Raw genomic sequence first — 18100 nt, 5'->3', positions numbered from 1 at the left:
GATTCTACTAAATAATTTCGCCTCTCACTGTAATCTAATAATATAAATGCGAATGTTTAGATGGATGGATGGATGTTTGTTTGAAGGTATCTCCGGAACGGCTTAACGGATCTTGGTGAAACTTGACACAAATGTAGAACATAGTCTGCAAGAACACATAGGCTACTTATTAAGTTTTTTATGCGATGCGAAGAGAGTCGCGAGCGACAGCTAGTTATTTATAAACTGTTTTAATTTATCTGCATTTAAAATTTTTTAGGTCAGACATTTTCTGAAATGCCTCTAATGATAAAAGTTTGTTCTAATTAAAGCTCGAGATAATGAATGAAAACAGAGCCGTTTCTCAGTAAACGGTACTGTGTCGTTTCCTTTCTTTTCATGTTTTAAAGCGCGGATGTATCTTTCTTTTGGAACAATATAAATAAGCCAGTAATATTTCTAAATTTAACTCTAAGAAATTATTCTTTCAAGCTCAGTGGGCCTAGCACAAATATTAGTGACGTCGTATCGTCATCAACAAAATTTGTGCAGCCCCCTAACAGGCATTAATTATAATAATAGGCTGCACGTCTAATGGGACTGACAATAAGCTTTAAAAAGTGCGTTTTTTACGGACTTGATTAAGGCACCAAAAATCTCATACTAATTTTGACATAATTAACGATGAACATACAAAGGCGATTGTCACAAACTTTCGTTATAGGTCCACAGATCAGTACAACATAGTGTCAACATAATAATAGATTGAGATAATAATCTCTCTCTCTCTCTGCCTAGCTCGTATTCCACATGGTAAGGTCGGCTTTCCTAATTTGTTTCTTCCACTTCTCTCTGTCCTCGACATCTTCATTTGAGACTTGGCACTCACTCATGTCTTTTAGCACTACATCTTTGAGATATAGATGTAATAGATTGAGATAATAATATTTATGTTTTTAACATAAGTAAAAAGAGATAATAATACTTCTTGTCTCTTACCAAGAAATTACGAAAAATTTCCGCTGAAACCAAAAAAAAGCTTCAATTTATGTAATTGCGAAAATTGCTCCTCATCGAGTTCTTAAGAATACGAGTTGATTAAAGCCGTTATACCGCTATCTAAATAATGGTATTGAAGCCATAGTAAAACTAATTAACCAGGCCTATCTGAGCCAGCGTCTTAGAATTGACGGCCTGCGTACGACATTTTAATTCCAGAACTTTCACAACCCCATTGATTACCTAAGATATCGAAAACCTTAATTTTAAGACCCTTTCAATAAATATTATAGATCAAATATAGAGCATATATATAGGATCAGTGATTAAGCACTGAATTTATAATAAAGAGATTTTGAGTTCAATTCCCGACAAAAAAATGTAATCTATATATATAAAAGAAAGTCGTGTTAGTTACACCATTTATAACTCAAGAACGGCTGAATCAATTTGACTGAAAATCGGTGGGCAGGTAGCTTAGAACCAGGAAACGGACATAGGATAATTTTAACCCCGTTTTTTTATTTTTTATTCCGTGCGGACGGAGTCGCGGGTAAAAGCTATCTATATATATAAAAAAGAAAGTCGTGTTAGTTACACTATTTATAACTCAAGAACGGCTGAATCGATTTGACTGAAAATTGGTGGGCAGGTAGCTTAGAACCAGGAAACGGATATAGGATAATTTTTACCCCGTTTTCTATTTTTTTATTCCGCGCGGACGGAGTCGCGGGTAAAAGCTAGTTTAGAATAAACTCAAGCTTGGTGGTAGAGACTTGGGGTATGACTGGAGATAAATAGAAGTATTTGATTCTGGCAAATAATAATATTAATATTTGAAAGTGCAACGTAGCAAAAGATTTTAATTTTTTCCGAAAAAATCCAAAGCGACTTTATCTAGGGTCTTTTCTTGCTTTAAGCCGCTTGTAGTAAGTTTAAAAAGAAATCTCGTTTTACGGTCAATCTCAAACTGATATCAGGTTACCACTCAGCTTTGTCACGTTTCTTTTTTTTAATTTCTTTGAATTGAATTCTTTTGTACAACTGGAGTGTAGCTGTTTATTTTATTACTTTACTCTTGGAAGTAGATTTTCTTTAGGTTTAATAAGTTAAACAAGATATTTTACCTATTACTTAAACTTTTAATGTTTCGAGATCTTAAATATTACTTCTTACTAATATTAATGCGTAAGTTTAGAAGAATGGATGTATTATACGAGTTATCTCCAGAACGATTTAACGGATCTCGTTGAAATGTGATACTGATGTAGACCATACTCTAGAAGAAAACACTTTGAACTTTTGATCGCAGAAATAGTTACAGTTTCTGTGGCATACGTTTATTTTGTTTTTACACTTTTTCTTGATAACTCTGCAACGGTTCAACACATCTTATAGAAATTTGGCACAGATATAGAAAAGTCTCGAATAACACGGGACACTTTATATCCCCCTTATACATTTAATATGTTTTTAATAATGCACCAACGAAGTCACGGACAATAGCTAGTTTTATTACAATTAGGTAAGTAATTTAACTTACTTGTAAGTATAGTTCAAGTTAAACGATGTTATGACGTAATATTCAGATATACGAGTACAAGCTGCCTACATCAATAGAGCCTTTGTAAAAGGCGTGGGTACATGTAAGGTAAACACAATTATGTTACGGAAGTTTATTGACTCCAAAATGCAAACGTAAAATGTTTGCGACAGCTTCCTAGACTTTTCGTCGTCTAGTCTTTAACATGGAATTCTATATTTACATAGTACTACATGTAAGCAATAGCTATAAAAATATTGTTAAATATTCTGTCAGTAAATCTATAGGCAAAAACTTTTTATCCAACTGATAGAAACATCAGATAGAAGGGTAAGTTACAAAACATCTCATCAGAGATTTGGAGAATATTATATATACATTCCTTAAAATATTTATACACATCATTTTGCATAAGGCAGCAAACGAGCAGCAGATCACCTAACATTGATTTATCTGACGCTCATAGACATTCGCATCACCAGAGGAACCGCAAATGAGTTGCCGGCTTTTTTTGATCTTTTTTGAATTGTGACCTTCAGTAGCTTCAATATCAAATCCTATTTTAATAGGTGAAGTATCATTCGATTCGTATTTTACCCCAAAATGCTGTCGAGAATACAGTCACTCAGACGTATTGACTTTTAAGCTTTCACTAGTTTTATTTTATTTCTTTTTCCTTTTATTTTATACAATGGAATAAGCTGGTTAATGAACAGCCTACTCTGAACAGTAAATTTGTAATACCCTCATTTCGTTGACAAAAAAAATGCTAAAATTTAACTACGATACATTTTTACAGTCTGTACTTTTACTAAGTAATTACGGTATCTAATATATAAAATTCTCGTGTCACAGTTTTCGTCACCGTACTCCTCCGAAACGGCTTGACCGATTCTCATGAAATTTTGTGAGCATATTCAGTAGGTCTGAGAATCGGCCAACATCTATTTTTCATTTTTTTTTTAACTGCGCGCGGACGGATTCGCGGGCGATAGCTAGTAATAAATAAACTTTCTTTGCGTAGGCTCATTAATTATATAAGACTTTAATTAGTTGCTTAGTAAATAATTAGGGCTTCAAGTTACGTAATGATTGTTTTAAGAAACAGCGTAGCATTTTTGAGAAGTAACAAAAATGTTCGTTTATTGCTTTATAAGAACATCTACATCTATCTATACAATTAATAAAGTTCGAGTGTTTTCAGTGTCTCTTATGTAATGGCAGCGGTCGCTTCGCTATTTTGACGAATTTGTGTGGCCGCTTGCGCGTTCCCCCAAATAAATGAAATAAAATTTGGTATAAAGATATTTTATTTCTAAATAAATAACATTAAAGGAACTTAAGCTTTCTTCTTTCAATTAAACAATTATTAACTAACTAATAACAATAAAAATAATGTATAGAACAGTTTAACACTTTTACGGTTCAATCTCTTCACTTACTTCTGCTAACTCTCTTTCCGCTTCCATATAAACCATCTCCTTGTTAGAAAGACTTGAAGTGCGATTATCTTCTTCATCTATTCTCGCTTTGTGCATTTTAATATAATCGTCAAAAGGATTCAAAGCTTGTCTTCTTTCCTTGCCTTCAGATATCGTGGCTTCCCAAGAAAATGGTACTTTATAAGGATTCTCTTGCACTAACTTTAAAGAAGCGGTCTTTAAATATTGATATTCTTCGATATAGTCTTTTTGTAAACTTGTCTTATCAAGAGAGAGTAAAGTTCTCTTTTGTTTAACTTCTTTCTTAATAGCTTCAGGAAAAAGAATGGCGACGGTATCATTAAATATATTTTTCTGATTTTTCATAATTTCAAGCATTCTCCTTTCTTTTTCTAATCTCTGTGCTTCTAGTTCTCTTAATGGTTTCTCTTGTTCGATTAATTCTGCTCGATTGATTCTTTTTTTAATAGCGATAGTCTTCTCTATTAACGATTGTATAATCATCTGCCATCTTTCTTCTGGACCGATTACTTTTTGTTTTTGGCGACGTTGAGCTTCAGCTTCTTCTTCCATTCTTCTTTCTTCTTCTTCCTTTAGTCTACGTTTTTCTTCTTCTTTTTCAGCTAAAAGTGCACCTTCTTTACGCTTTATTTCTAATAAAATTTGTGGATTGCTATTAATCAATTCCTTTTGCCAAGCAACGAAAGACTGCATGACTTTAACTTCTCTTTTAATCATAGTTTCCATTCGAGTCTTGTATGATTGGCTCTCAAGCATAAAAATTGGAGGATCAAGAAATGTTCTAAACGAACCATTTAAATCACTGACGCCGATTATATTTTTTGTCAAACGCAAAGAATGTAAGCTTACGCCAGTCAGCATAGTACCGGATAGAGTCTGTACTGTAATGGGCTTATCACTTCTTAACAAAATGTCCCATGTTTCTAAATCGCCATCAGATGTTCCAATAAATATTACACTGGGTTTATATAAAGACCAAACACCATCTGTCAAACGAGAAGGCCGTTTTTTCCAAAATAAAGGTCTCCCGACTAAATCATTAGACCATATAGCAAAAATCTTACCACCTACAGTTAGTGTCAGATTAGATAGCATTGGGTTAATTTGTACACTCGTTATAACACCATCATGAATAAAACAACTGTATGTTATTTCACAGTATTCGGAATTAACAACCTCGCCCGTATTGAATTCATGACCTTCCCATAAAACTCTCGCTAGTTCTCCATGTTGCGAGCCGCAGTAGATTATTTTTGATATATCGGTTTCGTTTTGTGGTATAATTTCAGGCTCGAAATATTTTCTTCCATCACCTAAATACTTTGGTACATAAATGTATTTTATCAATGGTGGTTTGATTCCAAATCTTTGTATTGGCATAGCTTGAGGCTGCCCAACTTTTCCTAATATGATTTTAAAACATGGTTGTAAATTACGATCTAAAACTTTATACGGCGAAATGTCTACTAATAAACCTGAAGGTCTCTTCGGTACTCTCTTGGACTTTTTAATTTTTTTAGTTTCTAATGTAGTAACATTATCCACGGAAAGATTCCAAATTAATATATTTCCGTCTTCGGATCCAGTAAACAGCATTAACGATTTTCTGTCTTCAGGAGCCATTACAACTTTCCCAGTTGGCGTCACTTCGAAGTTAGGAGACAACCAATTAATCGCAGTAATAGGAGCGTAATGACTTGTTAGTATATTACTTAAAGCTGTTGCCTCTACGATTGCATTATCTTGAACATTTTTCATCCAGTCCATATGAGCATTCATAGCAATACGATACTTTTCTCTCGTTTCGCTTAATACAGGAATCGTTTCAACATTTAACAATTTATTGGTCAGATCCCATACTACAATTTGTCCATTAATACAGCCACCAACTAGTATATTCTCATTAAATGGGCAAAATGAAAGCACTTTAACTTCGCGTGGCGACTGTAAATATAATTTCGGCCGGAGACTATCAATATGACTCCATATCATTACAGGATTCAAACCATATATAGCTCTCTGAATGGGATCTGATCTTGAGCTTAGAGTTTTCATAATAGTCGGATTTCCATCAGAATAACTAATGGCTACAATACCTGTCCACATTGGATGAAAGACAGCCGACGAAATAAATTTATCTTTAGCTCGCACATCTGTAAAACAAACGTATTCTTCAAACGACATTGAATTATAAACGTCGACTGTTTTTTCAGTGACTAAACCTGGATAATCATTACAGTACATATCCATAACTGTATTTAACTCAAGTATAGATTCCATTTCTTGTTCCCTTGCTGACATAAATTTGTCAAGAGATTTTATATAAGAGGCACGCCTCATTCTTTTCATAGCAGCATTATATGTCACTAACTCGGCCTCATCGGTAGGTTTAGTTGCCGCATCCGCTTCTTCATCGCTACTTTCTTCGGTGTCGTCTTTCCTTATTGTATCTCCACCGCCGTCGGTATCGTTTCCCCGTCCAATGGTATCGATCATCGTTTGAGTCCAAACATTTTGAGGATATCTTAAGTAAGTTTGAGCCTCTCTATCTACCTTTGGTGACGCTGCTTGGCTGCCACAATCTACTCTTCGACAAAAAACATTATTATACTTCTGTCTATATGGTGTTAGTTCCGTATAACCATCTCTTACAGAGTTAGTATCCCGCACTTTAAATCGACTTGGTTGATATTTCATAAGATATTGTGATTTTACTTCTATTTCAAAAAGCGGCCTAGTATTCACAGGAACTAGTTCAATAATCTCCGCTTCACTTCCAAATCCTTTCCAAGGTTTCGGTTTTTTCTGAATCGCTTTCTCTAACTTTTTCTCTTGTCGTCTAATAAATTTTTCAGACTGTTGCTTACAGTGATCCCTCGCCTCTGGTGTACAACAAACGTAAAATTCATCGACATCTTTAGATTCGTCCGCCATGTATCCCATTAATACCTCATCATCTTTATACGATTCTAATTCCTTCTTAAGTGGGTAAAATTCAGAAAGTTCACCGCCTAAATTAATGGATTCCATAATTTTATCTTTGCTAACTAATTTCCAAGGATATTGGGCATTAATATGCGTTCCGACTACCATTTCAATTTGAAATTGTGTCTCTTCTCCCAATACTACATGAAACACTCCTTCCACATCGTATTTAGGGATGAAGCGTTTTCTTCTCGGCAATGGTTGTGGTTGAGCCATTTTAATTTCGTTTGATGTAACTAGAATAAAATATAACAATACCTAAAGACTTATTAAAATACTTAATTGTCAATTTTAACAGTTTTGACGTTATGTTATAATTTTTTATGAAACATGCAATAACCGTGAAAAAGTTTTATATTATTGTGGAAAATTTGGTAAAAAATTATACCAAAAAAATATATTTATTTGATATCTTTGTATTTTATATAATAAAGAATAATAAAAACTTGATTATAAATGAACTATGTTATAAGATAGATATAAACATTATAATTTACCATATTCCAGTGTCTTCTCATCTGCCATTTCCTCTTCATCAGTACTGGACTCAGAAGAAAAATCATCTTTCCTTTCAACTTTTTCCATATTTTCACTTTCATTATCACTGCCAAAAATGCTCATCCTATTAAATTTTAGATATCTCTTAAGACCAATGTACAATTACAGTTTAAAACCAAACATAACGTGAAGTACTAAATCATCTCCTAGGCCTTATCCCACTCACGAGAAGTCGGCGTACAAGGTTTTATAAACATTAAAGTTTTATATAACTATTAGTACTAAATATAGGACTAAATTTAGTAATACATTTAGCAATAGCAGTAAAATTAAGCTAAGAAAGTTATACTGTTTTAACTATGTTTCGTTTTCTAATTGTTGCACTTGATACCCGCATGCGCGTGTTTTCTTTCTTTAGCCAATAGAACTGTTGCTACGAAGACTTCGAGCAAACAAAATTATTTAATAGTCAAACCACATCATAGAGAAGAGCTATGAAGCAGGTAAAGTTAAATGTTAAAGGCCAACGAACCCTAGCACGCAGAATGAACTTGGAACGTCAATAAAATGCGGTACCGGAGAAATGAATATGAACTACATTTTTAAAAAGTTTCTTCCTGATTTTTTTTTTTGTTAATTTTTCCTAAATAAATAAAATTACTACGTAATCTTCTATATATATAAAAGAAAGTCGTGTTAGTTACACTATTTATAACTCAAGAACGGCTGAATCGATTTGACTGAAAATTGGTGGGCAGGTAGCTTAGAACCAGGAAACGGACATAGGAACTTTTTTTTTATCTTGTGTGCATTTTTTTTTATTCCGCGCGGACGGAGTCGCGGGTAAAAGCTAGTATAAAATAAAGAGAATATAAAACCTAACAATTACCCAGATTAAATTCGCTATGAGATGTTTTATAACCAACAGCTCCTGCTTTTTACTTTTACAAAATGCTATATTATTTTTTTAACTGTAATATTAGGTGTATAAACTTTAATTTATACTTTACTCTCTGTCTACCTTTCAAGCGTGAGTTATTTTGTTGTTCTTAAATCTGAATGTAGCTGATAGTCACCTTTACAAATTAAACAAACTGATTCTATTTCAAGTAAAGAAGATTCAATAAATCCAAAATAAAATCCAACTTTTAGGAAAATTACACAATACATTACTAAGTAAATGAAGATATAGTGAGAGTAATAAAGTACAAGATACCTTATTAGGTCAGTCACAGGCAATTAGCTAATGGATACAAACTCGAGCTGTTAATGGGCACAAATGGTATTTAAACTGAGCTTAGATTGCGCTATTTCTAGATTTATCACAACAAAAGGTTTTTCTTTTACACTGAGAGTCGTTAATTGACAACTAAGTGAGTCTTTTAGTGTAATGTTCTTGTACTAAATACTAAGGGGACACGATTTTAAGTGCGGCAGTAAGAATAATATAAGTTGAAATCATAGATCGAGTTCAATTTCATGGTTAAGCTTTCGATTCTTATCGATTAAGTATTTATCTATATACGTAAGTTTTATATTTCAAAAATTGAGGCTTTTTCTTTAATTAATAAAAATGTGACTGTATTTGTAGGTAAGATTAAAATGGATTTACATTAAAATTAGAAAAGTATATTATTTTTAGCGACCCGCATTTCATTTGCCCTTTATTATAAAAAAAAAATTGAGGCACTTTTTGATAAAACAGATACATTTTGCTACTTATTACTCAGTCACTCAGTCATTGAGTAGATTACAGAACATTTTTTAAGGTACTGTAAAATTCTACTGACGAATTAGGTATTTCTCAAAAAGAATGACAGAGATGACAACATGTTTTTATACAAATATTTTGACAGTGAAAACCAACATTCAATTAAATTTACTGTTCAAATATACATCAATGTATCTCCTCTAAACATATTTCTATCCGTAATTTTGTTTGTCAAATAAACATTTGATGTATTCGCATGATTTTGTACAAACCGCGTTCACACAATGGAGTTTATTTAGGCAATAGACATGTTTATACCAATTTAAGAAAAACACTTTACAAATGAAAAATAAACATTATTTTGCTTTAATGTGAATTGAGTTAATCAAATAAGTATAAGCATTGTGTAACTACGAGTACATAGTAAATAGACGGATTTGTAGTACGCGTGCTCTTTCAGAATATGTATATATGGGTGTGGACTCATGTCAAATATCGTTGAGATCCGTTGAGACGTTCAGGAGATACCTTGTATCAAACATCTATCATTTCGCTTTTAAATTATCACTAACTAGTTGTCGACCGTCACTCCGTCTGCGAGTGATTAAAGGAAAATAGAAACAAATTAGTAGCTTATGTGTTCTTCTTCCAGACTATGCTCTACCTCTATGCTAAATTTTATCGAGGTCCATGTATCCGTTCTGGAGATACCTTCAACATCCATCCATCCATCCATCCATCACACTACTGTAAGTCATATGTTATATTTTTAAGCAAAAATAATTTCTTTTCTCCATTGAGGAGTAGAAGTAATTTACATCTATGAATAAAAACAGAGGACTAAACAAAGGAACGTTTATTTTAATTATAAACGGTGTTGGACTTCACCTAAAGCAATATTATCAAAATTAATATTTGGAAAAAATCGTTTACGGTGTTTTTCTCCTTACCGTAAACGTTTCATAATAAATCTTGGTGTTCTATTACGACGTGTTGTAGACATAACAACTGAATCTATTTTGGCCAGTGAGCGTATTGTTTTCTTCTGCTGGATGTCATAGTTATGCTGTCAATAATTTTTAAACTAAAAATATTAAACATTTTAAATATTATAACATATTTTATTCAAAGAAATGTATTTTGAGAAAAGCAAGTTTATAAATTCTATACGGTTGAAGTTTTTCAATGAACTCAAAGTTTGCAACTTTGAGAATGTATTTCAAGAAGTTATTTAGCTGTGTTACGAAATGCTGCATTGCACGATTAGTTTTTTCGAACGACTTTCGACTCGAATAATTCTTAACAGTACTTTATTGTTTGTTTTTTTTACCTCAATTGATCTACTTTATAACTTGCACGTCGTGATTTTCATATCGGAATAATAATGAAATATCCAAAAGGAATTAAAATAAATGCACTATTACTTTCTAAAAATAAATTGGTTCTATACAAAAATCTCCTAAAAATGTTTCATAAAATACCTGATATTATTATTTTAGGCTTATGTCAGTCTACCGACAACCTCACAAATACAAAAGCTCTTCCGTAAATCCCTTGCATGATACCCAAAATAAGCTCTCATTCTTTTCACATTTTTAACAAAACCTTTGTATCATCGTACAATATTATGTATTTTTTATAAGTTAACAAAAGTACATGAAGTGATATTTTATAAATTATTTATTCTACTATTCTACTAGTATACTTTTCAATAATGAATTCTTGGTTTAAATAAAACAAAATTGTTGCGATGCAACGGACCTCTTTGTTCATGTGTTTTAACTTTTAAATTTATATTTTTAAATTAAGAACATTACATGTTTTTGTTCTTTTTTATTTTTCTAAAATGTGTTAGTTGTACCTATATATATATTCCTTTTTGTGTGTACTATTCTTTTTCAAATTATCGCTCGTGCTTTTCCTTCCTCAACTAAAATATTAAATGAAAACGTGGTCGTTGTTAGCTCATATATATCCCCACCTTGGAGCTCGAGCCTTACCCAAAGTTGACGTTGTTGATGGCTAGGCCATAATTAAACACGCCGGCCCAGTAATTTATTTTAAATTGATTTGTTTATAGGTAACTACTTCATATTAATTAATATAATCATTAACTTCATGACGGCGATCCCGTATCGATTAATTTTCTTACCTTCTTTTGACAAAGATAATTAAAAAAAAAGATATTTTAATTAATTCTGCTATCATTCAGTAGAGGGCGGGCCGCTAGTTAGTATCTAAGCACAAATGGGCTCTCAAAACGCAATATATTTCCATTAAAGTCTCATATATCAAGATCCATTAGCGGATTGCTTCGTTCAGGGACGATTTGATGTAATTTAGTCAGTAGAATAGAGCACTTACTCGCAAATTCATTTGTAACATGCTTTGATTTTTGAAGTGCTTCTTTGAGCGTGATTGAGAAAAATAACAGTAAAATACAAATAGAAATTTCGAGTCCAACTACATTTGTAGCGTACAGTAAATGTGAGTGAAATGACTTTCTAATCGGCTTACTTCTCTCATAAGATGACCAAACTAACAACATAGTAGTAAGAGTGGGGTCATTGTGTTTGGATTCATCGGAGTTTAAAAAAAATGTTAGAAAAGTAAAAAAAAAACATATTTTCTCTTGTGTTACAATTATTGTTTTACTAACTGTCGCCCGCGACCTTGTCTGCACGGCGAAAAAAGCCTACATCTGTGCCAAATTTCATCAAGATCCATTGAGCCGATCCGGAAATAACTTCAAACAAACATCCATCCATCTAAACATTCGCATTTATAATAATGGTAAGAAGTTATGTATGTTTACAAAATCAGTTTTCTTATAAAATAAAATTGTCACTTTATCAAGACGCTTGAACTTGTTTGCATTAGTATTCAGACGAGGAGATTTGAAGGGCAAAAGAGATACAAGACGCTGTAAGTATCCACTTCACAAAGTTTACGCTAGTCACAAGGACAAGTGTCAGCTGTCATCGTCGCGAGATTGTTGGCCGTGAATTTCCACTGTAGAAAAACTCGTATTACACACGATACTGTCGTCCCATTCATTCCTTGTGTAAAAACAGAGATTAGCAATACGTTTTTGTGTATTTCGGAGGTGGAAACCCACACTTAGCGACACGCGATAAAATTACAGAAGTCGTTATCATTTTACCTAAGTATAATTCTATTTGTTACAAATAAGTTATGGTATTCTCATACGATAAGGCTTAAATATAGACATAATATTGTTGAACTTTCATAAAAATGGACTTCTTTTACTCTTGAAAATACAATTACTCTATCCTAATATTATAAAAAGGAAATATTTTATTTTGTAGGATTAACCATTATCATATTCTTTTTTTGTCTTTTTATTTGTAACTTAATTAAATAATTATTTATCTTAATTTAAAAGATACATTTTAGTAATGAGGTATAACTAACAAGAAACAAATAAACAAACGACTTAATAATTTCTTCTAAAGCTAGAACACAAAGTAAGTCAAGTAGCTACTTTCAAACAACTTTTGCCTTTTGTCTCTGTCAGCTTCTCTCATGATAATGTTAACAAGCCCAGTGAATTGCTAGAAGCGAAACTAAGTTTAAAAAATAACATTTATAATTTTAGATTACTAAAAATATATAAAAATTTATCAAAATAGAAAACTAATTTATTTTAGTTGAACTAAAATATTTTTTTACGATTATAATATACGTAAATGAATTTTTGTTTTGTTTGTAAATAATATAGTAGATTTGAATGAAAATAAAACAACAAAATAAACTTTATCAAATTACCGTAATCGAACAAAACTCATCAACGTAATCATACAAATGACAAATGTGGAAACAACACGAATTAACTTTGTCAACAAGCCGATCAAATCGAGATGACAATACTCCTAAAAGGAAAATTCGTTTAAGAATTTCTGAGAGATCCATTCAGTTTGTAATGATTAAATTTATTCATTTTCTTTCAATTTTCAAACTTGCGTAGTTCATTTTAAACTTTTCATCATCAGCTCACTATACGTCCCCACTGAAGGACTCGGAGCCTACCCCAAGTTAGGGGTGACAGGTCATAGTCAACCACGCTGGCCCAGTGCGGGTTGACTTCACACATATCATTGAATTTCTTCTCAGTTATGGCAGCATCACGATGTTTTCCTTCACCGTTAGAACGTCGGATAGATGTACATATGTTAATCGAGAATTGAAAAACACATTGGTACATGGCAGGATTCGAACCCAGGACCTCCAGATTGGGAGTCAAGTGCATAACCCTTGAGCCACCGACGCTCTTAAATTTTAAACTTTACAAATGAAAAAAAGTATTGTATAGTTTATATATAAATTCAAAAAGAACACATTTTACCCGTAAACAATAAAATTCAATGAATATCCATTTACTCGAAAACCCGTTCCTTTATATTAACAATTCCTTTGTTATGAAACGTAGCCTAAATTGAATTAATAAAGAAGGTATATGATGCGATGCCTGATATTTTGTTCGTCCCACGTGTGGTTCATCGCCGACATTTTCCATTGCTGAAACACTTGTAAAAACGTATTGTTCTCTCTGGTTTTTCAATAAGACTGAGAGGGATATCGAAATGTTTTTGATGAAAACTAAATTAGTACATTAACTTGACTCACAACATTTCAAATTGTAAAACAATTTTTCTAAAGAAGTATTCGTAACCAACGGATACAATTTTAGGAAAATTGTTTCAGTTTCGAGAAATGAAAAGTAACTCTTATCATCAGTGGTAAGTAGTAAGTTAATAAAATTGGGTTTGTGCGAAAAATCACATGTTATTCGTGTACCCGTCATCATCTCAGTTTTGGGTGTAATCGTATTATGTATGCAACACTGAACAAGGAAGCTGAATATTAAGTTTGTTAGTTTATAAGATTATTTCACGTTGTTTAAAATGCCACACTGTATAGCTAACGCAGCTCTGACGTCATCGCACTCACATCTCATGTTTTTGTGTAACACATGCAACAACACATCTATATATATAAAAGAAAGTCGTGTTAGTTACACCATTTATAACTCAAGAACGGCTGAATCGATTTGACTGAAAATTGGTGGGCAGGTAGCTTAGAACCAGGAATAGGACATAGGATAATTTTTACCCCGTTTTCTCTTCTTTTTTTTTTTATTCCGCGCGGACGGAGTCGCGGGAAAAAGCTAGTTTCATATAAAAAGAAAAGAAGCTTTGGTAAGTATATCAATGTGAATATCATGTCACTTGTTATTTTTGAATTCCCGTAACGTGTTCGTACGTGACATGCGAGCGTTGCTACAACAAAACAGACTAGAATCAAGTTTATTTTGGCAAAGTAGGCAAGGTTTGTTTGTTTAGTCCCTTTTGTTTCATGTAGAGCTGGCAGGATTACAGGCGTAGATGTGTCAAAGCAAACATTAGGCTGATATTAAAAGAAAACATTCTGTCGGTTCCTTACACTATGTTGTTTAATTCTCTAGAGACGAGTTGAAGGTATTATTCTATGTCTCTATGTTAACGTAAGTCTTCTAGTTTCTATATCGGTTAAGTTCGTCTATGAGCCTGTTATATTTGTTATTTCTTTCTTATCCATACAATTAATAAAATTGAAGTACCTTCGTGTAATATAAAAAAAACACACACACATTTCACGAACATGATGTATTTGCCTTGCTTACGAAAAACTGCTTTTTAAAATATTTGTCTGTCTTTCTGTCTGTCCGTAATTTCGTGTTTTTTCCGGTTAACCGAAACGACTAACCAATTTTGATGTGACTGGATGTTAGATATTTTGTACGGAAATAACATAGGTACCTATTTTTATTTTGTGCTGACGAAGTCGCGAGCAACCGCTAGTGTTTAATATTTAAGTTATCTGTATTAATAATGATTAATATTGATTTCAATGTCGTTATTTTTAAACATACCTATTAAAATATTCAATTGCAATCTACATTTTCCTATCTTAAATGAAATAGGATTCGAGAAGTTGCCAGCAGAACACGACTCTTCAAGTTTCAGATTTCTTGTTTTCATATAAACAACTTCATTATAAATTCAAGTATGTCGACAAACTAATATCACGGTTACAATAAAACTAAATTTAAAACGAAGTACAGAACACTGTAATGTAATTTTATATTAATGAGGGTAGTCTATAAAGTCGGTAGAGTTTACCTGTTTGGGACTAATCACGTTGTTACGGGCTCTTAAAACTTTCAGTTTGCAACGTAACTCTACGGATCCACTTTATTAAGTCTAATGTACGGTTAACGAGTCACTTGTGTTTAATTTGTGGTACACAAATGCAATTCTCATTAAAGTTTTTAAGCACGTAAGAAATTTACAATGTAATAATTGTTTTAAATACCTATAATTATGATGATTAACTTAAATGTAAATCGAAACAAAAGAAAAAACTTGAGAGTTGTCAAGGGACACCCGGATGGAACGAAGTTCCTTTCTATTAATTAGTGAAGGAACCAATGTTTATTTTATGAATAAAAAACTTAAATCTTCACAAGAAATAAATTTTATTTCCATGAATTTTCGTTATATATTGTCACGTCGTTGCCATGGTGAAGTAGCGCTCATTCGTCTATAGCAAAAAGTGTCGTGACAACTTTTCGTAAGAATTTTTTCCGTCTAGCCCCCTTTCACAACGCGCGATAAGGAACTTCGTTCCAAAAATAATATTTTATTTTGTAATTAGCTGTCGCCCGCGACTCCGTCCGCACGGAATTAAAGAATCTTAATTAGTATGACTATATCTCTGCCAAATTTAATGCAGCCGTTCCGGAGATACCTTCTAACAAACATTTGTCCATTCATTCATACATCCATCCATCCTTGCATCCACCTATACATACATACAAAAATTCGCATTTATAATATTAGTAATAGTACGCTTAAGAAACTTTTGCTCATTAGACATAAAAGGTTGTAATTTCAGCAGAATTACAGATCATATAGGTGTTGAAATATTGTATCAACCTGTATGTAGGTGGTATACATACATATTCATACAATTCTAGACTTAGAATTCAAGTTATATTTATGATGCACAATTTGTAACTCACTTAATGCGTTAATGGTTAAGTATTGCTCTAACTTCGAGCGGTACTAAGTCAAACTTTAAATTTGCTGGCAAATACCGAGTAAATTTACAAACAACATTGAGGCTTGCTAACTCAATGTTCGCTCGTTAACCTTATGTAAAATAATATAAGCCAAGTTTAGCTAACATTTAAGTAATCATTGAACATTTTCAGAATTATCAAAGTACTTCAACAAAATATTGCCTTCTTTGTATTTGTTTAAAACATAATACTCCGCTGCTGTAACAGTTGTTTTGAAACATACTGTATTTGTGTTTAAATTTAAAACAAATATTCTATCACAGTATCCAATTAGTCTTCATCAAACCATTCTTCTTCTTCGTCGCTGCAGTCTTTTCAGACTGGTCGTGATCATCATGTATCGGTGACCCGCTGTACTAAGCGCCGCCACTCCTCCCTACTCTTTGCCTTTTTTGTGCATTCGTGCAGGGGGACAGCTACAGCCGCTCTAATCTGGTCTGTCCATCTCATGGGCGACCTTCCCCGTGGTCTGGTGCCCTCTAATTTCCCCTGCACCACCAAGCGCTCGATAGACTCATCATTGCGTCTGCAGACGTGACCGAAAAAAGTGAGTATCCGAGTCCGAACAATGGATGACAGACGCTGCTTGATGCCAAGTTCCTCGAGGATTGACTTATTAGTCCGGAATGCGGTCCAAGGTATCCTCAGCATTCTTCTCCAGCACCACATCTCGAGCGCGTCTATCTTCTGTTTCTCACTCTCTCGTAGGGTCCACGTTTCGGATGCATAAAGGAATATGGAGAACACTAGCGATCGTACAAGCCGGGCTTTGGTCGCTTTGGTAATGTCGCGGTTCTTCCATATTCTTTGTAACTTGTCCATTGCTGACCTAGTGATCGCCATTCGTCGCTTAATCTCATCGATACTGTATTTGTGTTTAAATTTAAAACAAATATTCTATCACAGTATCCAATTAGTCTTCATCAAACCATAGTTACCTTTTAATTTTTTAATAAAATTAAAACACGTTTTCTCGTAGCGCTGGCAAGTGCGTGTGCATTTACAACTAATTCGCCAGGGATCCATTAGCTAATTAGACTCTGAGATATAATTTATAACATCTAACCGCATGTATATGTATTTTATACTGAACTATGTTTTAAATAAATCTGTCCAGCATAATATTTAAAATTCTCGTAAAACTTGTAAAATGTATTTGTTCTTCCAGTTACTTTTTGTCTTATTGTGTTTGTCATTTTATTACTTCTCTGACTCATCGATCTCACAGACAATCACTTCCAATAAACAAGCGTCCTCTTACCATGATGTCCAAAATATTTCCACATTTTTTTGTAAGCTCTTAGACTGTGTTCAGATTCATAAGTAATAATAAAAACTCACATTATTTATTAACAAATATAATTTAATTACAGTATTACAACTAGTAAGTAGAATGCGACAAAATATAAATTCTCTAAAATACATGTTGGTTTATATACAAAAGTTCTACTTAAGTATGTAATTTCAATTAAAGTAATATTGAATTTAATATTTAAAAAATGTACATTTTTTCAATTACTCAAAGTTGTATTTACAATCTTGCTTAAATATTACATAATTAAATATAGAAACTATAGAAACTTGACTTCTAAAATAACTAGTACTCTAATTTAATATTTCAAAAATATGTATTTATCTTAAGCCATACTTATCCTCTAACAACTATATAAATAAGGTTATCCTTTAAAAAATAAAAAAGCTTTGACATTAAAAAAAATACTACGTTAATAAAATTTAAGTACAAAGATTGTCTATAATAATTTATCCGCTCAAGAGCT

At 32.6% G+C, this 18100-nt stretch overlaps 1 protein-coding gene across 1 annotated transcript; it reads right to left on the bottom strand.

The window, feature by feature from the left end:
- Positions 1–3939: 3939 nt before the first annotated feature.
- On the bottom strand, positions 3940–7185 carry LOC106716197 (dynein axonemal intermediate chain 3). Its single transcript, XM_014509664.2, has one exon. It carries the CDS (start codon positions 7183–7185, stop codon positions 3940–3942), a length of 3246 nt encoding a protein of 1081 aa, XP_014365150.2.
- Between the last annotated feature and the right edge of the window lie 10915 nt (positions 7186–18100).

Source organism: Papilio machaon, chromosome 8 (genome assembly GCF_912999745.1).
Source record: "Papilio machaon chromosome 8, ilPapMach1.1, whole genome shotgun sequence".
NCBI classification, from domain to species: domain Eukaryota; kingdom Metazoa; phylum Arthropoda; class Insecta; order Lepidoptera; family Papilionidae; genus Papilio; species Papilio machaon.
Note: the sequence above shows the minus strand (reverse complement) of the source record. Positions and strands in the feature narration are given on the sequence as shown.

What these genes read in the sequence shown, in the direction of transcription:
- LOC106716197 (XM_014509664.2), bottom strand. Translation starts at nt 7,185, where the DNA reads ATGGCTCAACCACAACCATTGCCGAGAAGAAAACGCTTCATCCCTAAA.